A 19,989-nucleotide genomic window follows, 5' to 3' on the forward strand; every position below is an offset into this window, starting at 1 on the left:
TCTGCCTCAGCCTTGAGTAGCTGGGACTATAGGCACGCGCCACCACACCCAGCTAATTTTTTGTATTTTTAGTGGAGATGGGGTTTCACCATGTTGACCAGGCTGGTCTGGAACTCCTGACCTCATGATTCACCTGCCCCAGCCTCCCAAAGTGCTGGGATTACAGGCGTGAGCCACCGCCCCTGGCATGCTGAGTTTTTATGCCGAGTGGAATGCAGCAGGCACATGCCTGACCTGTGAGGTCGATGCCCAGGGCCCTTCTGTACCCCTTGTGAGAGACTCCCCGGGACTGCCCACAGATGCAGGAGCGGGGACGGACACCTGGGACCTCACACAGGTGCAGGAGAGTGTCAGACCCCCGGGATTGCACACAGATGCAGGAGTGGGGACAGACCCCCAGGACCTCACATAGATGCAGGAGTGGGGACAGACCCCTGGGACTGCACACAGATGGAGGCGGGGGGACAGACTCCTGGGGCCTCACACATACACCGGTGCAGGGGACGGACCCCTGGGATCTCACACAGACTCAGGAGTGGTGACCTTGGGTGTGTTTTTGATGTGTGACTATTGAGAGACCCCTCCCGGCTCTCTGTGACCAGCTGTGGATTAATAAGGGGCTTGGGACAAAGATTCGGGTTTCTTTCAGCTGCAGGGATTTGCTCTACAACCCACCCCTGTCCCCAGTCCCTAAGGTAGAATCCTGGTGCTAGCCCCACCCCCACCAATGATCCCTTGTGTGCCGCATCCTTTCTCAAATATTTCTGAGCAGGAATCTCGGCCAGCAGCATCAGTGCAGTGTCCTTAAGGAGTTGCAGAAAGCTCCCAGCAGCTACGATGATGTAGGATTCAGCTGCTTCCCTGGGACACGGCAATTTAAAATGGGAGCCTCTTGTATTGAGAGGAAAGATACAATGGAAAGAACTCAAAAATTTGGAGCAGTTTTCTCAGAGGCATTTCATTTTTACTGGAAGGATCCTGCCCACTAAGAATCAGGCAGTTAGATTTTTCTTGGAGCAGCTTGACCCCACCTGGGTTCTTTTTTTTTTTGGAGACGGAGTCTTGCTCTGTTGCCCAGGCTCGAGTACAGTGGCGCGATCTCAGCTCACTGCAAGCTCCGCCTCCCGGGTTCATGCCATTCTCCTGCCTCAGCCTCCTGAGTAGCTGGGGCTACAGGCGCCCACCACCACGCCCAGCTAATTTTTTGTGTTTTTAGTAGAGACAGGGTTTCACCGTGTTAGCCAGGATGGTCTCGATCTCCTGACCTCGTGATCCACCCGCCTCGGCCTCCCAGAGTGCTGGGTTTACAGGCGTGAGCCACCGTGCCTGGCCTCCCCACCGCACCTGGCCTCCCCACCGCACCTGGCCTCCCCACCTGGGTTCTAACAGCAGCCTCCGTGGCAGTTGTTTCATGTCCTGCAGCCCTGGGCCCAGCCTGTACTGTGACCCACTCTCCCTCCCTCCCTTCCTTCTCCTCCCTTCCTTACCCTTCCTTCCCTTTCTTTCCCCTCCCTTCCCCTCCCTACCCCTCCCTTTCCCATTTTCCCTTTGCCTTTTGTCACCCTTTCTCCCTTTGCCTTTCTTCTTTTCTTTCGACAGAGTCTCACTCTGTTGCTCAGCCTAGCGTGCAGTGGTGATCATGGCTCACTGCAGCCTCAAACTCCTAGGCTCAAGTAATCCTCCCACCTCAGCCTCCAAGTAGCTGAGACCACAGGTGTACTCCACCATGCCTGGCTAATTAAAAAAAATTTTTTTTCTAGAGGCCAGGCATGGTGGCTCATGCCTGTAATCCCAACACTTTGGGAGGATGAGGTAGGTGGATCACTTGAGGTCAGAGTTCAGGACCAGCCTAGCCAACATGGTAAAACCCTGTCTCTACTAAAAATACAAAAAAGTTAGCCAGGTGTGGTGGTGGACACCTGTAATCCCAGCTACTTGGGAGGCTGGGGTGGGAGGATCGCTTGAACCCAGGAGGCAGAGATTGTAGTGAGCTGAGATTGTGCCACTGCACTCCAGCCTAGGTGACAGAGTGAGACTCCGTCTCAAAAAAAAAAAAAAAAAAAAAAAGTTGTTTTTCCATACAGACCAGGTCTCACTGAGTTACGCAGGCTGGTCTCAACCTCCTGAGCTCAAGTGATCTTCCCACCTTGCCCTGCAAAATGCTGGGATTACAAGGCCAACAGGCCTTGACTCAACTTTTAGCAGCTTTGTTGGACAATGAGGTGGCCAGGAATGCTATGCTGCTTGGGGCTTCCAGGCACTGGTTTCCTCTTTGGGGAACGGTTCCTCAATAAAAGAAACTGAATAAGTACATTAAGACCTGTTCAGAAAGCAGCTCAATGGCCAGGCGCAGTGGCTCATGCCTGTAATCCCAGCACTTTGTGAGGCTGAGGCAGGAGGATCCCTTGAGGCCAGGAGTTCAAGACTAGCCTGGACAACAAAGTGAGACCTTATCTACAAAAAATAAAAAAATTAGCTGGGTGTGGTGGCTCACATCTGTGGTCCCAGCTACATGGGAGGCTGAGGCAGGAGGATCACTTGAGGTTAGGAGGTCGAGGCTGTAGTGAGCTCTGATTGTGCCACTGCACTCCAGCCTAGGTGACAGAGTGAGACCTTGTCTCGGGGAAAAAAAAAAAAAAGGAAGAAAGCAACTCAACTAAATGGAGACCTTTGGCTGTGTCCTCGTGCCCTCTGCCTTTGTGCATGGGAAGTAGGTGTGGGTGGGCCTTCCGGGGGACGTTGGTTTTGGGTCACTATAGCCCATGTGATTTGGGGACAGCCCTAGGCTGTGGCAGGCAGGAGGCAGGTTCCTGACACCATTCATCATGGATGAACAATGTCTTGGGGATGGTTCCGTGTCAGTCCGGACCTCATTCTGTTTCATGGCTGTGCAATGGCTGCCTTCGTACTGCTGGGGGCCAGGTGCTGTTCAGAACGCCTCATGTGGGTTCAGTGACTGTGTAGGAGTGTCAGTAGCAAGTGTGCACCTCCTGTGACCTTTCTTGTGTCCATAACACCTACATTGCTTTGTCTCTGTCACCAGTAAGGCTGCAGCAGACATTCTGTGATGCGTCTTCATGCACACGTGTGACTATGTCTGTGCGATCCATTCTTAGATGTGGAGTTGCTGGACCAGAATGTCCTGCGTTTGAAATGGGCAGTTAGTGCCAACCTGTGGCTCCATCTTAGACGGTTTCCCAGGGACATAGGAAGCTGAGCGGGCAGCGCTTGGGGGAGCTGCCTAGCGCCCACTGAAGCCGCACCCCTCCTGTCTTTGCAGGCCGGCTGGATGATGTGGAACTGGATGGTGTCCATTCTGGCCACAGGAGCGGCCATGGTCTTGTATGATGGCTCCCCGCTGGTGCCCACGCCCAACGTGCTCTGGGACCTGGTTGACAGGATAGGGTAGGTACCAAGATGCCGTGCTCAAAGCAAGGGACAGGCAGCACCGGGAAGGCTCCTTGGGATCAGATGCAGAGTCCTGCCTGCCTTCGGGGCAGTCTCCGGAATGCTCTGCCTTTGTGGACGCCCCGTCTCCAAGAGGAGGGTGTAGGAGGTGCCAGAAGCAGTAGGTGAAACTGTTAAGAAGGGAGGGACGCCAAGGGCCAGGGCTCTTCCCTTCAGAGTGAGGGCTGAGAAAAATCCTATGGGCAGCGTGCAATCTCATTTCTTTTAAGAATCTATTTCTATTTTTAGGATTACTTTTTAGTAGAAATTGTATGTATCGTAAGGCACGCAGGATGGTATTTTGCTGTGTATACACGTAGTGAAATGAGTAGTGCAGTCAGGCAAATTCGCATTTGCATCTCCTCACACAGTTACCTTTTTGTTTTTAGCAAGGAGAGCACCTGAAATGGACTCTCTTATCAAAGTTCCAGCACTTACACAGTACGGTGTTGTCAGCTGCAGTCATCGGGCTGTGCATTGATCTTATTTCTCTAGTTGTGGCATTTCCCAGCAAAAGGAGGAAAACTGAGGGTCGCTTAGAGTCCTGTTTCACACGGGTTCTGCAGACTCAGGAGTGAGATTGTATTCATCCATTTTCATACTACTATGAAGAAATACCCGACAGTGGGTAATTTATAAAGAAAAAGAGGTTGAATGGACTCAGAGTTTCACGTGGCTGGGGAGGCCTCACAATCATGATGGAAAGTGAATGAGGAGCAAAGGCATGTCTTACATGGCAACAGGCAAGAGAGAGTGTGCAGGAGAACTGTCCTTTATAAAACCATCAGATCTCGTGAGACTTACTGACTATCGAGAGAGCAGCTCGGGAAAAACCTGCCCCCATGATTCAATTACCTCCCACTAGGTCCCTCCTACGACACGCAGGGATTATAGGAGCTACAGTTCAAGATGAGATTTGGGTGGGGACAGCTAAAACATATCATAGATGAAGTGAGGTGAAGGCCGAATGCACAGGGGAGGTGTGTGGATAAGTTCGTGAGGGGTGGGTGCAGAACCTGTGACTGGGGGGGCTGCGTTTGGGTTTCCTGCCACCTTTCTCCTGAACCCATTGGCACAAGGAGAGCTCTGTTTGTCCCTAGTCATCCCTGGGGGCTGGCAACCACCTGTCTTCTAGGGTCGCCTCATCATAACTGCACTGAGTGCTTCCTGGGGCCCCGGAGGTGGTCACTTCTTTCCTGTGGTCCTGGCTGGACAGTAGACAGGAATCCCATGAGCAGTGGCAGGAGCCAGTTAGGAGAGACACACTGGGTACCCTCCTGGTGCCTGAGAATTATGCAAATGGGGATAGGTGCAGGGGTTCCTGCTGCCGCCCCCCGCCCCCATCATCATCATCATCATTAGAAGGCATCAGGAGATCCAGTCTCTTCAGCACTTTGCTGATGAATTAATCACAACTGGCTAGCGTGTTCTGGCCACGGTGGTCTTGGTCACCCTTGGCCTAATGACAGTGTTTCTAGAGATAAGAATATAGAAGTCGCCAGAGCTCCAGGGGCCCAGAAACAACCATGCTCTGAAGTGTCCTAATTACTCCATGTCTGAATCTGTTCATGGGGCGAACAGGAGCCACTCATGTTTTTAAATCCTTGGCCATTAACATTTTAATTATAACTTGGCCTGGGTAATATTTAAATCGTGACATTTGGCTCACAATCTTAGTGAGGAAGGCTATTTCCTAATGAGATGGTTTCCAGCAAAAGGTTAATCAAATCCCTGGGAACCTCAGATGGCTTTAGAATCTTCACCCTTTTACCCTCAAGCCAGGCTCCAGGTGGAGGAACGTTTATTGGTGTGTTGGAGAGGCATGCACTGGGTCGGGGGTTACTGGAGAGGGAAATGTACATCACTGGGGCCCGGTGCTAATGAGATCCAGGGATGAAGCGTCCCAGGGAGACCCTGCTCTGTGTGTGCATGGGTGTGAGTCTGCGTGTGTGCACAAGTGTATGTGAAAGTGTGTGTGTGTGCATGGAGCGTGATCATGTGAAAGGGGTTGTGGGAGTGCATATGTGCATGAGTGTGTGCACATACATGTGAGAGTGCAAGTGAGCGCATGGATGTGTGTGCATGTATAGGTGGGTGTGTGTGTGCATGCAGCTGTGAATGTTTGCTGTACGTGTGGATGCATGTGTGCTTTGTGTATGTGTGCATGTGCCTGTGCGCACGCGTACATGTGCGAGTGTTCACAGCACGGTGGCTGGTTCCGTGCCATAATCACGGGCCCTAGGTTGGCCAGAGCACTGAGGCTGACTGAGGTGTGGTCATGCTGTCACGGGGCTTCCTCTGGAAGTGGCCTTCGCCCTGCCTGGGAGAGCCTCCTGTGCAGTTTGGCGAGGCAGGTGTGACTCGGCACCTGGGCAGGGGCTGCCGGTGAGGGGCTCTTGGAAGGATGCGGGCCTTAAACCACTGCACTGGTCGCCACCAGCAGTGAGAGGGAGCGGGTGCTGGGAGGGAAGGACACTTCAGCTCGGTTCTGTCCACCTCCTGGAAACTGAATGCTGTGCAGCAGTTGAAAGCAGTCACAGCAAACCCTGTTTTGTGGCAAGAGGTGCGCGGGACAGGCACAGTCCTCATGGTGCTGTCTCAGTGCCTCTGCTTAAAACCCACGTCTGTTAGTAAATGTGGGGTGAGATCTCTATTGATTACCGGCATGTCAGCTCCCAGCCTTATTGACACCTTTGATCAAAGAGCATTTATTTTGTAGCCACAGACAAGATAATTTTAAAAGGCGAATTTTCTTCTTCACAGGGGTGTGTTTCTGGGTTCTAGTGAGGGGACTATTCTGGATGGAATTAGGGCCAGAACCCTGGGGACTTTGTCCAGTTTGCTAGTAGCGGGGCAGGCGTGGACGTTGTCTGGGTTGCCCGGTTTTGCCTGTCTCTGAATGGTGGTTCTAGAGGGCAGGGGCCTCGCCGGTAAGCAGGCTTGTCCTTCTAAGGAAGTGCATGGGTTGGACGGCACTTTGCCAGGATCTACACCCAGTGTGTGCTGGACTGCGTGCTGTGAGCCAAGCTCCCTGCTGGGTCCTGGGGGCTACACAGCAGCGACCAGGGGCCAGCACGCTCTGTCCTCATGGGGCTGGTACTGGGAGGGGGAAGGTAAGGAAAAGAGAGGCCAACCTCGGGCTCTGAGGAGTGCCATCAGAGACCTGGGGTCAGGGAGTCCTCAAGACGTCTTAACATTTGGGCTGAGGCTGGAAGGTTCAGGAACTACTTTTGCACAACTGGGGACGTGTGCTTCCGGCAGAGGGAACCACCAGGAGGTGGGCCTAAGATCCACGTGTTGTGGAAGCTGGAAGGGGCCTGCTGTGGCCCGAGTGTGAAGGGTTGATGCGGGGCTGGGGGCGGGGGGCGGGGGTAGCGCCGGAGGGGCGGGGACTTTTGGGGCTGCTTGAAGGGTGAGTTTTTCCCCGAGTGGAATGGAAGAGCAGTGGACACTGAATCATGAGAACACGGATCTGGTTCATGTTATTAAAAGGGCAGTGTAGGCCGGGCGCGGTGGCTCACGCCTGTAATCCCAGCACTTTGGAAGGCTGAGGTGGGCGGATCATGATGTCAGGAGTTCGAGACCAGCCTGGCCAACATGGTGAAACCCCATCTCTACTAAAAATACAAAAAATACAAAAATTAGCCAGGTGTGGTGGTGCAGGCCTGTAATCCCAGCTACTTGGGAGGCTGAGGCAGGAGGATCACTTGAACCCTGGAGGCAGATGTTGCAGTGAGCTGAGATCGCCCCGCTGTACTCCAGCCTGAGTGACACAGAGAGACTCCATCTCAGAAACAAAACAAACAAACCAACAGAAAAGGGCGGTGTAGCGCCTGAGCGAAGAAAGCATTGCCAGGGCAGGGGCAGGGGCAGAAGCTGAGAGACTGAGATTGCTGAGCCCACAGGCGCAGCGGCAACCCTGGAGGGGCTGCCTGTGGGCTGATCCACACTTGGCTCCGCACAGGGCTCCGGGCAGTCGTGGGCACTGGGTCCCAACGGTTTAGGGCCCTGACGCTGTCTCATGCTTTTGTGCAGTGACCCCTACAGTACTTGCTAGAAATAAGACGTGGCATGAGTACCTGCAGGTGGGCTCCCGTGCTTCCAAGAGCTGAATGGTATTGAATTTCCTAACCCTCTTACGTGCACCCTGGAGACAGATGGAGGACTTTGCTGTTTCTTCAGACAAGCAGGGCTGTGACGCACAGGCCGGAGAGCACCACCTCCGAGTGCTGGCGGAGCCTCACCAAGATCAGGGTTTACAGAGTCTTGCCTGCACTTAGATGCACTTTAAAATCACAGAAAGCCTTCGAGTTTTCTGGGGGTGGGCAGTAGGGGGATTGCACAAAACCCCTGTGTTGTTTGGGCGTGCCTGTTGATTAGAGAGCTTTGTACCTGTAGCTGGAGGCGGTCACTGCTGCTCAGGGCCGGGTGATCACCATTAGAGTCATGAGGTCTCCATCCTCTGTTAGTGATACTTGCAAAGGGAGTGACACCTTAATCCTTGGCTATGATGTGGAAGTAGTTAATCAAACTCTGAGTTTATGAAAGAAGCATGGGGGACAGTGGGAGGAGCTAGTCTCCCTCCCCCAAAACTTCAACCATCTCTAGGGTACAGTGGTGGCTTTGTTGGTGGCAGGATGGGTCTGGGGAAGTAAGAGAATGAAGGTGTGGGAGGTGGAAGGACCATGGTAACCTGCCTCCTTGAGTGGAGGGAGACCCACCCTGCCATTACCTTAGCCACACCCAGCCCAGCCAGCCCTGAATTCCGGGGTGTTCTGTGCCATGTTGCCTCGTGGCTTCAGACAGCAAGTGTCATGACAGTCTTCCTTGGGATGAGTCTCTCCACCGGATGTGCAGGAGTGAGGTTCTACTGCCCAGAGTGACCCAGGAGAGTCTGAATCTCACAGCCTCCTCTAGGCCCCGAAGAGAACAGTGTTCTTTAGTTGGGCCGACTGAGTTTACATGTGAAGGGCCACCTGGCTGGAAGAAAAGCTGAGGAAGGAAATAGCATGTTAGACAGGGCTGCCCTTGAACACGCAGTGATGTATATTCAGCAGCGTGTGTCGTTCTGTGAGCACAAATGCATAGAACTGCGGATTCTGAACATTCAAGAAGAGCTGCACTTTTCTGAGTTTCATAAAAATGTGAACTTGTTTAAGAAAAGGGGATGGGTGGAGAGTTTCAAGTATGGCACATGTTTTAACAAATAAAAAATTGTCCCAGCACTTTGGGAGGCCAAAGCAGGAGGATCACTTGAGCCCAGGAGTTCAAGACCAGCCTGGCAACATAGCAAGACCCTGTCTCTTAGCTGGGCGTGGTGGCATACACTGGTAGCTCTAGCTACTTGGGAGGCTGAGGTGGGAGAATCACTTGAGCCCGGGAGTTGGACGCTGCAGTGAGCTGTGATTGCGCCACTGCACTCCAGGCTGGGCAACAGAAGGAGATTCTGTCTAAAAAAAATAATTATAATAATTCTGTAGGCCGGGCGCGGTGGCTCAAGCCTGTAATCCCAGCACTTTGGGAGGCCGAGACAGGCGAATCACGAGGCCAGGAGATCGAGACCATCCTGGCTAACACAGTGAAACCCCGTCTCTACTAAAAAAATACAAAAAACTAGCCGGGCGAGGTGGCGGGTGCCTGTAGTCCCAGCTACTCGGGAGGCTGAGGCAGGAGAATGGCGTGAACCCGGGAGGCGGAGCTTGCAGTGAGCTGAGATCCGGCCACTGTACTCCAAAAAAAAAAAAAAAAAAAAAAAATTCTGTAACCCTCTCTTCATTGGTGAATGAATGTGTGAGGATAGAATTTGAGGGGACTTGATTTTATGGCTTCCTTTGGTCCCCCAAGATAAAATACTCTGCAGTTGGGAAGGTAATGGGTTCAGGTGAGCCGCTGTTGTATGTGAAGCCTCGTGGTAAAGGGAACCGGCCCTGCGTGCTGGAATCAGCATAAAGAGCAGTCAGGTGCGCTTGTGAGCAAGGCAGGTGCCGTGACTCAGACTTGAGTAAACACGAAGTATGAATTCAACCCAGAAAACTGCTCTCTCTTGGGTTTTGCAAACTTTTCAGAAATAAATCCCTAACTTTAGAAAGCTTTGGTACAAGAGCCTTGAAGGGTTTCTGGTGTTTTCTTTCCCGCCTGCACCCTAGCATCACTGTCCTGGTAACCGGGGCCAAGTGGCTGTCGGTGCTGGAAGAGAAGGCCATGAAGCCGGGTGAGTGTGCCTCTTTAATATTCATTCCCCGTACTGCCAATCAAGGAAATTAAATCCATCCTGTTTCCTGCTTGCGCGTGAGGGGCTTCAGGCACTGGGTTTAGTTTTAATCTTTTGGTGATTGTTCGCCCCAGTGGAAACCCACAGTCTTCAGATGCTCCACACGATCCTGTCCACTGGCTCCCCACTGAAAGCCCAGAGCTACGAGTATGTCTACAGGTGCATCAAGAGCAGCATCCTCCTGGGCTCCATCTCAGGTACGGCCCCAGGGGGGACGGTTCTTCCAGCCATCCCCGCCGGCCCCATAAGTATGCACACCTCTGCCCAGTGCTTGGATTCATCCCAAGGACACAGTCCGCTGGGCAGCCAATACACACAATGCCTTCTCATTATCTGAGGCAGTGATGCTCCACGAAGTCACTGTGAACTCCGAGTCAGCCCATACAGGACCCTTGCTCCTGGGGGAAATACATTTATATACACACACCTCTCACATTGATTATAGTCTTAAAATCCAAAACAATACATCTTGGTAGGTTCTATATTTTTTTTTTTTTTTTTGTATTTTTAGTAGAGACGGGGTTTCACCGTGTTAGCCAGGGTGGTCTCGATCTCCTGACCTCGTGATCTGCCCGTCTCGGCCTCCCAAAGTGCTGGGATTACAGGCTTGAGCCACTGCGCCCGGCCAGGTTCTGTATTTTTTGTCTTGCGAAAGGGAAAATGCAGTTCAGAAGCATTCAGTGACTTGCCCAAGGCCACCCCACTGTCAGATGCCAGAGCTGTGATGCCAAGCCCAGGAACAGAGCACCCTAACCCACCCTGCCCCGGTCTCCTGCGTGTGAGAGCGAGGCAGGGAGGCCATGTCGCCTTGTGTGACCTCGGTGGGAATGTGCCTGGGTGGCTTTGGGTTTTCACTGCTCTGCAGTGTCTGAGAGTGACCGCAGAAGCTCCAGATTATAGATCTGGAGGTTACACATACATTTTAGTGAGTAGGCAAATTCCCAAAAACAGAATCCGCAAATAGTGAGAATCCACTGTATGGAAGGACAAATATGGCAACATTGTTTATATAAGTAAAAAATAGATGCTACCTGTATGCCCAGCAGAAGGAAATTGATTGAATAATTTAGGGCACATTCTTAATTTATGAAGCCATTAGAAGTGAAGAAATACACTGATGGACATTGAAACATGGTCATGATGAGTGAAAAAATCAGATTGCAGAATTACAAGGTGCGGTCATTTTTGCAGGTGAAAAACAGGAATATATGGATGTGTACGTGCACACTCGTGTGTGTATAATATGAGTGTATTATATGTGGATTCTAAGTGAAAAAAATTTTTTTTTTTTGAGACAGAGTCTTGCGCTGTCAGCCAGGTTGGAGTGCAGTGGGTGTGATCTCAGCTCACTGCAACCTCCACCTCCTGGGTTCAAGCAGTTCTCATGCCCCAACCTCCCGAGTAGCTGGGATTACAGGCATGTGCCACCATGCTCAGCTAATTTTTCTATATTTTTAATAGAAATGGGGTTTCACCATGTTGGTCAGGCTGATCTTGAACTCCTGACCTCAGGTGATCCACCCACCTTGGCCTCCCAAAGTGCTGGGATTACAGGCGTGAGCCACTGTGTCTGGCCCCCAAGTGCATTTTTTCTCATAACTTTTTTCTTAACATAAAGTTGTGCTTTAGAACATGGTTCATGCACGTGGTAAAAAAAATTCAGAGTACACAAAGGTATCCTCATTGCTGCCGTCCTCCTTCCCCAAGGAAGCCGATGTCGTTTCCTTCAAAGATGTTCTGTGCATAGGTGAGCGTGTGTGCTTGAGTGTGTGTTTACGAGTGTGTGTAATTGGGGTGAGAGCACCCCCTTTTTACACAGATGTAGTTTAGGGTACACACCTCAATTCCCCTTCATGTGACTTAAGAGTTGATTCCTTTGCTGCCCATAGAAATCTTTGGGTCACTTTTTTTTTTTTTTTTTTAAAGACAGGGTTTTGCTCTGTTGCCCAGGCTGGAGTGCACAGTGACATGATCGTGGCTCACTGTAGCCTCCACCTCCCGGGCTCAAGTGATCCTCCCACCTCAGCCTCCTGAATAGCTAGGACCACAGGTGTACGCCAGCATGCTCAGCTGTGTTTTTTTATTTTTTGTAGAGATGCGGTTCCACCATGTTGCCCAGGCTGTTGAACTCCTAAGCTCAAGTGATCCTCCCACCTTGGCCTCCCAAAGTGATGGGATTACAGGCATGAGCCACCGTGCCTGGCCTGGGTCACTTTTATTTTATTTTTTTTACACATTTGTAGTTCTGATTTTTCTCCTTGTGATTTAAAAACATACTCTCAAAGCACCTCTTTAAGAGGTGCCATTTGCCCGAAGCCTGAGGCCGACCCCCCAACCTTCCTCCCCACCGTTGGTTCCTCAGCCTGAGATGGGGGGTCTGAGACATTCCCACCAGCAGGGAGAGCAGCAGGAAGGAGGTCAGGGGCCCTGCTCAGATCTCGATGGTGGCAGAAACGAACGTGACTCACTCATTGTCGTGGGACACGTCAGTCAGTGACATGAAATGCCAGAGAAGACATCACATTTTATTCACTGCTTGAAGAAAGAAAGAAAATCACACTCCACGGTCTTGCAGCTGGGAACTTTTTTTTTCTTTTTTTCTTTCTTTTTTTTTTTTTTTTTGAGACAGAATCTTGCTCTGTCGCCCAGGCTGGAGTGCAGTGGTACACACAGTCTTGGCTCACTGCAACCTCTGCCTCCTGGGTTCAAGTGATTCTTGTGCCTCAGCCTCCTGAGTAGCTGGATTTACAGGCACGTGCCACCACACCCGGCTAATTTTTTGTATATTTAGTAGAGATGGGGTCTCGCCATGTCGCCCAGGCTTGCCTCGAACTCCTGAGCTCAGGCAATCCGCCCACCTTGGCCTCCCAATGTGCTAGGATTATAGGCGTGAGCCACTGCGCCCGGCCACATTTCTGTTTTTCCAACCATGAAGTCCACGTAAACCACGGCACTCGAGCCTTCCCATGTCACGGGTCCACCAAGGCAGTGCCTGCCAGGTGGATATCACAGGCAAAGCTTCCATTTTCTATGATCCTGAGTCTTGAATGTCAGCGTGACCACAGGAGGTCATTTACTTAGCGGATCCTCTAGCAGGAAGACTCGGCCAAAACGTCAATTACCAGATGGGGATTCATTCCAAATTCCATATCACCTCTCCCACTGCTCCCTGAAGAGAAGCCCCACCTGTCTGGGATGTTGTAGTGTGTGTCTGGGAGACTAGCTCTTTGTCCTCTTGGCACTTTCTCCTTTGTTGCTCACTAATTTAATGCAATTTGTCTGGGGCTTCTGAATTTTGAATCTCCCTTTGCCATTGCTTACAGGAGGCACCGACATCATCTCCTGCTTCATGGGCCACAATTTTTCTCTTCCTGTGTATAAAGGGGAGATTCAGGCCCGGAACCTGGGCATGGCTGTGGAGGCGTGGAACGAGGAAGGTGATGGCTCCGCCAACTGTTTCTTTCTGTGATTAGGCGTGAGTTGGGAGCTTGGGAGCGCTCGGATGTGTAACTTTGCTTGGTGATAGTTCTCCAAAACAGCCCTCGGAGGGGAGGCCCCTGTCACTTGCATTGTGATGTCCTTTCCCCGCAGCTTGGCTTAACACCCACCGGGCTCCTGATCCCCAGCCCCTGAGAGGTCAGGGTCGAGCTGGAGGACAGGTGGAGACCTATGTGCTCAGGCACGGCGGGCAGCTGGGTGGTCCCTGCGCTGCATCCGAACCCCGGTGCTGGATACACAGGCAGCCGCCAGCTCTGAGCTTCTGAGAACCTGGTCATGAAAGGGATAGTCTCCCGGTGTGCTGGGCCTGGCAGCTAGAAATCCAGCTGTGCTAGGAGGGGTGAGCAGGGCTCAGTGCAGCTGCTCTGCAGAGCAATGTGGGAGTAGTCAGTGAAGCTGAAGATGGATACGTGCCCTGTGATCTGGGAATTCCACTCCTAGAAGACTTACTTGTGATACACGCAAGAATGTTTGTAGCCCCATGATTTGTAACGGAAAACAAAATTGGGAACAATAGAAATGTCCATCCTTGGGAAGAAGAAACTCCGTGATCACAGGTGGAGAATGACTAAGTGGTGAATATGAATGAACCACAGTGAGTTCTAGTAGCCCGAACGAGCCACCCAGATGTCATGCTGAGTGAGCACAGGAAGACGCGGGACACGTAGAAGGACAGTATGTGTGTGTTCAACGGCATGCAGAATGACGACATATGCTATTCAGGGAAGCGTGTGGATGGAGCAGAAATGTTAACACACATGGGAATAACAAATCACTACATCCCAGACAGCGATTTTGGGGAGCACACAGGGAGGGGACTTCATCTGGGAGGAACGCATTATTAGGCTGCCATGACAGGTGTGTGGGTGTGGACCATCTCTGTACCTTTGTATATGTCTGAAATATTGCATAATAAGTAATAGCTTAAGAAAGAGAGAGAGACAAGCCAGGGTGTGTGGCTGTGGTGTGCGTTGGGCTTATTTTTAATTCTCCTATACCAGGAAAGGCGGTCTGGGGAGAGAGCGGCGAGCTGGTGTGTACTAAGCCGATCCCTTGCCAGCCCACACACTTCTGGAATGATGAGAATGGCAACAAGTACAGGAAGGCGTATTTCTCCAAATTCCCAGGTTGGTTGGAGAGATGCAGAAAGAGCTGCCCAGCCTCTGCCTTGGCTGGGCCTTCTCTGTCTAATTCTGTACCCTTGTCCCTCCCCTCCCATCCTGCCCCTCCCGTCTTCCTTCCCCCACCACCAGGGCTTGGAGAAGCTGCCTATAGCTCATTCTGCCAGTGGGGCGATAATGAATTTTTGGTCAATATCGTGTTGTGTTCAGCTTGAAGCTATCGTGTGCAACTGTAATCTGGTTTAGTTGAATCTCAGCTACCTCTGCCCAGAGCGTCTTGGCTCCAGCCCCTGCTGCTGGGAGCTGGCAGGAGCCTCTGGTTTGCATGTGGGAGAGTGGAGGGTGCAGGGCCCACTCGCTGAAACAGGGTGATGCTTGCCTGTTCAAGAGGAATGGCATGTGGAAGTAGTGTCTGGCTCGGGTCTCTTCCTTCATGTCTCTCACCATCATCCAGTCCTCATGGAGATGCTAGAGGAAGAGCGCTCTTGCGGTGGAAGGATTTACAACCCGACATGTCACTCTCACATAGACTGACACCCTTGGGTGTCATCTTTTGAGTGGTGCCTTGCCCCAAAGCAGGGAAGTCTTTTATTTAAAGCTCTGATTCCTGCCTCCCTCTAATCTTATTTCATAAGCAGTCTCGAGTTATTGCTGCTGTATAATTCATCGTTTAGCAAGCCTTCTGTTCCAGAGTTATTTATACTCAGTACTTGCTTTCTGCAGTCTCTCAAAAGGTAATCTGGTTTAGCACAGACCACGTATGGAGAATCAGAAAGCGGCAAGTGGTAGGATTTGCCAGGGATCCTTCCTGCCTTGCGTGTTTGCGTGTCACCGTAAAAGCCATTGTGCCTGGAATAGCGCCTTTCTGCAGCAGTGTGGGGCATCCCCCCAGGGGTGGCTCAGCCTCCACTGCATACCTGCTGCACCTATGCCCCACCTTGGCTCCTGCTGTGAGCAGCTGTGTAGACAGACGAATGCAGAAAAGCAAGAGTGGATATAGAGAAACACTTTTCAGATGACCCTAAAGAGGAGGGCAGGAACCCCTGCCTTGGGAGGAGAGGCCAAAAGGATTAGAATCTCAGCTTGAGGATCCATCCAAGAAATGACTGCCCTTCATCTTCTGTAACATTGCTCTTTGAAAACTCTTTTCTGTCACTTTTTTTTTGTCACATGTGCAAGGGTTCATGTGATAGATGTCTCTCAGGATTAATTTCAGGATAATCTCTTTGAAACTGATATTACTTCTTGGAGAAGACAAGTACTTTGTGATGTGTTGTATTTCCATTTTTGCCTTGGCTGCCAGGAAACTCAGAGCTAAATTCATTGCTTTGTTTTTGTAGTCCTCTTACCTTTAGAGTAAGATTTTGCTTCTCTTTAAATGATCCTATCATGAAGTCAGTTTTATAGGTAGCTTCGTCTGATACTTCCTAGGTGTAGGTGAGAGAGATGAATAAATATGGAAAGACAAAGGCAGATCAGATAATGAGATCTGAAGCTGTTTATCATGGACAGGGTGAATATAGGCTGCACTTAGACTATTCGTCAAGCAGCAGTGCTGAGAGATTCCTGGGCTGTATAGGAAATGGCGTGATGGCAAAACCAAGCAACAAGAGCAAGCCTTCCTTTCCACAACTGGGAGTGGGTTTATGGACATTGTTACCTTAAAAAATGATGCCAGGTGAAAATGTAAACAGGCCATGTGCTGGTATGGAAAAATACCCAAGAAGTTAGTAAGTGAAAATGAAAGTTTAAGAACAGAGGACATAGTATCCCTTTGATGTAAATTTTAATTTTTTTTTTTTTTTTTTTTTTTGTTGGGTTCTCCTTTTTGTTCCAGGCTGGAGCGCAGTGGCGTGATCTCAGCTCACTGCAGCCTTGATCTCCAGGGCTCAAAGGATCCTTCTGCCTCAGCCTCCTAAATAGCTGGGACTACAGGTGTGTGCTACCATGCCTGGTTAATTTTTGTATTTTTTGTAGAGATGAGGTCTCTCTATGTTGCCCAGGCTGGTCTCGAACTCTTGAGCTCAAGCAGTCCTCCCGCCTCGGCCTCCTCAAGTGCTGGGATTACTAGCATGAGCCACCACACCCAGCCTTGTGTAAATTTTAAAAGGGAAGTATATATGTGTGATTGTGTGAATAAGGGCTTATATGAGTGGTGAGATGATGAGCCCATTTTGGTTTTCTTCAGGGCTTTTTATTTTTTTGAGATGGCGTCTTGTTGCCCAGGGCTGGGGTGCAGTGGCACGATCTCGGCTTCTCTTTCAGCCTCCTGAGTAGCTGGGATTACAGGTGTGCGCCGCCACACCTGGCTAATTTTTGTATTTTTAGTAGAGACGGGGTTTCACTATGTTAGCCAGGCTGGTCTCGAACTCTTGATCTTGTGATCCATCCACCTCGGCTTCCCACAGTGCTGGGATTAATAGGCATGAGCCACCATGCCCGGCCACTTTTTGTTATTTTTAAAAACTTAATATTTTAAAAGAAAGTAAAAGGAGACTTAAGATTTAGGTCGTTGCAGATGCCACATTCCATACAGGCCTGGTCTGTTATCGGCAGTCACCTGTTCCCACCGTATTTCCACTTTTGCCTCAGCTCCCAGGAGACTCAGAGCTGAAGTCAGTGCCTTGAAGAATGAGAATGATCTAAATCTGTTCAGTCCGCTGTAGAAAGGAAGACATTGCTTCTGTAGCTTTGTTTTGCCATCACACCACTTCCTTTGTGGTGCCCTGGAGCCAGCCCCTAGTGGATTCCTCCTCTCAGCTCGGCTTTGCAAGGGATCAAAGTGTGTCAGGGCGAAGTTTCCACAAAAGAACATTTCTTCAGGGCGGATTTACATCTTCCTTTTTCTCTGCATTTCCGGGGTCTCAGTAATTAGGGCACAGTACTACAAATGGCCCTAAACCCCAGAAATTTCCCATCCAGTTCAAGGGAGATCTGACTCCTGGCAAACAAGACTGTATGTTGCTGCTGGCACCAAGTTCCAGGATGAGGCCGGATTCCCAGGTGAGCGGCACAGGCTTGCAGCTCTTCCGGGGCTGCCGTTCATCAACTCAGTTTGCTGAGTAGCCATGCGGATGTGTTCCTGCAGAAACCGGGCACACCAATTGCAAGCCTAGCAGTGGGTTTTTTTTTTCCTTACTTGTGTATGTGAATCTTTTAAAAGTCCAATGAGAAGAATTGGTTTCGTTCTCTAGCTTTGGGAGGTGGGAGGAAAGACCTGAAGGCCTGCAATTCTCTTTTTTTGCATCGGAATAACTAGCGTAGGGCTCATTTCATTCTCTTCAGCTGCCTCCCAGGGACCGTGCACTCCCTATACACAGTCCCCTTGGCCTTTGTTCCCGTAGAAGGCTCGGTTGTGGCTTGTGGCAGTGTCTCCTTCACGATGTCACATGAACGCGTGAATAGACGAGGTAGCTGTTGAGTCATAAGCTGTTTGGGTTAGCGCTTGCCTCAGAGTGGAGAAGTGCTGGGGAAGTGTCTCGAGATTTGGAGGGGAGGAGATGCCTTCTGAGGCTGCTGCTCGTCAGTGAAGACACGTCGAGATTTGGGAGTGAGAGATGCCTTTTGAGGCTGCCACCCATCAGTGAAGACACGGAAGTTGGCCGCTTTACTGTTTTCCCTTCCCGGATCGCAGGGAATCTTCGGGGCGTTATTGCAGGAGGCCAGCCTGCTGCTGAGGCAGATGACTTCCGGCATTGCAAAGCGGCAGAGATGCACTTTTGATTACGGCCAGCCAGTTCCCCTCAGTGTGGCTGATCAAGGGCTGGGCGTGGGTGTCAGCAGCAGGAGGCCCCCAGCTGGTTAACTGCTCCCTTGGTGACTCTCTCAGATGCGTGGCTTCTCTTCACTGTTTGGCGCCTGGGTAGAGGATGTGGCAAAGGAACCTCTCTCCTCAGATGTTGCATCCAAAGCTGGGGTTTGATCCCTTTGGTTGATCAGCTTCACGGCGCCACCCCAGCGCGCAAGCCTTCTCTGAACAGCTGCACACGTGGCCACTCATGTGGCCTGCTGACACTGTGTTGCTGTCACCCTTGGCTCTTTCCTCTATCCCCCCGGCCTTCATCCCCTGGGTCTTACCTGCTAATCAGCTCTCTGCACATGTGGCTAATGCTTTGGTTCAAGCCTGCGTGACTGGGACTGGTGCAGTAGCCTCCTTCCTGGTCATGGGCTATTCCATTCCAAGATCTGGCCCCAACCTCTCACACCCTGTGCCCTCCGCTGCCCCGGCCACTCTTGCTTCCCAAGACGTGGCTCATTCTTTCCTGTGCTACACTCAGGGTTGTCTCCAGACACTCCTGTTGACCCCCAGTGGCCTGGCTGAGCTTGGTCCCGCACTCTGCGAATTCCCGGGTCCCTGCTGGTGCCCAAGGAGCTGCGTTACTCCTCGCCAGCTGTGTCAGAGCTGCCCGGGCAGCAGCCCCCCTAGAGGGCGTGTTCCTTGGGGCAGGAACAGTCTGGCTCCCTTCTGCCCCCAGCCCCACGCCAGACCTGCCTCTGGGCCCCAGTTATGTCTGGACCCGCACCCAGCGTCTGTCCAGGCAGCCCGTCACGGCCCCTTCTCCTCGGGGTGACCGGGCACCTCTGCTGTCCTTGCAGGCATCTGGGCTCATGGCGACTACTGCAGAATCAACCCCAAGACTGGGGGCATCATCATGCTTGGCCGGAGGTAAGGGCTGCGGAGTCGGCTTCTCTTCCCTGCAGCCTCACCTTCCGGAGGCATGGGGGTGGAGGAGGAGGCGCTTTCTGTAAAAGTCAGTGCCTTCCTGGGCACCCCACTCCACTCCAGCATCAGGGTGTCCACACCTCTCACACCCACCGGCTGCTGTGCCATGTTTCCCCACCCCTGTGCCCATGCACACGCCGTCCTTGGGCCTGAAGACCACCTCCAAGGAAGCATTTTCTGCTCAGTCTGCGACATGGCTGACCATCCCCCATCTTGGACCCTTCCTGTGTCATTCCTAGGGTGGGGCATCCCTGTGCCAGCTTCCTTCCCAAGGGCTGGGTCTGGGCATGATCTACGTTTCCCTGCCCCGTGATGCGGTTCTCGGGTAGGGGGTGTCAGGGTGGGGGCCCCACGGCAAAGGCACAGCAGCGTCCACACCCGCAATGGGGGACACGTGTGCAGGTGGGAAGGGAGCAAGGTGACAGATGTTCCTGCACAGAGGTGCCTCCCTCGATGTCGAGCTTTAACCTGAGAGGGAGAAAGAGCTGGGTGGCAGGGCAAGGAGCTGGGGAGGGGAGTGTCCATGACTAGTCCTGGGGGATGCCATGTGGAATGGAGAGGGGGTGACCACCCTCCCGTGGGACCCCTGGGACTTGCCTCACTCCAGAGCTGCAGTGTGGCCCTGACCTCTTCTCTCTTTCCAGTGACGGCACACTCAACCCCAACGGGGTGCGGTTCGGCAGCTCGGAAATCTATAACATCGGTACGTGCTTCCCCTCCCTGAGTGTTCTCCAGTCTCCAGGAAGGAGGAGGGTCCTGGCGGGAGCCCCCGGGCCCTTTCCAAAGGCCCCACCTTTGGCACAACTCCGGCCCCTTGGTCTCTGGTGTGACAGTGGACGTTTGTGAGCCTGACCTCCTTTCCAGAACATACCTTGCCCACACTGCTGTCCTCATAAAACCTCGAATGGAGTCTTTAAGGTCCCTTTGCC

The 19,989-nt window shown here is 51.8% G+C and overlaps 1 protein-coding gene across 1 annotated transcript in view; it reads left to right on the top strand.

Moving 5' to 3' along the window:
- The window catches only part of AACS (acetoacetyl-CoA synthetase), an 88,031-nt gene that overhangs the window by 50,958 nt on the left and 17,084 nt on the right, over positions 1 to 19,989 (top strand). The window contains exons 8-14 of the mRNA XM_011988882.1: positions 3,281 to 3,405; positions 9,594 to 9,658; positions 9,793 to 9,915; positions 13,042 to 13,155; positions 14,218 to 14,343; positions 18,934 to 19,003; positions 19,705 to 19,763. Of these exons, the coding sequence (XP_011844272.1) occupies positions 3,281 to 3,405; positions 9,594 to 9,658; positions 9,793 to 9,915; positions 13,042 to 13,155; positions 14,218 to 14,343; positions 18,934 to 19,003; positions 19,705 to 19,763 (682 nt within the window). The remainder of the gene's footprint in view (positions 1 to 3,280; positions 3,406 to 9,593; positions 9,659 to 9,792; positions 9,916 to 13,041; positions 13,156 to 14,217; positions 14,344 to 18,933; positions 19,004 to 19,704; positions 19,764 to 19,989) is intronic.

This window comes from Mandrillus leucophaeus, unplaced genomic scaffold (genome assembly GCF_000951045.1).
Source record: "Mandrillus leucophaeus isolate KB7577 unplaced genomic scaffold, Mleu.le_1.0 Scaffold34, whole genome shotgun sequence".
In the NCBI taxonomy this organism is placed as follows: Eukaryota; Metazoa; Chordata; class Mammalia; order Primates; family Cercopithecidae; genus Mandrillus; species Mandrillus leucophaeus.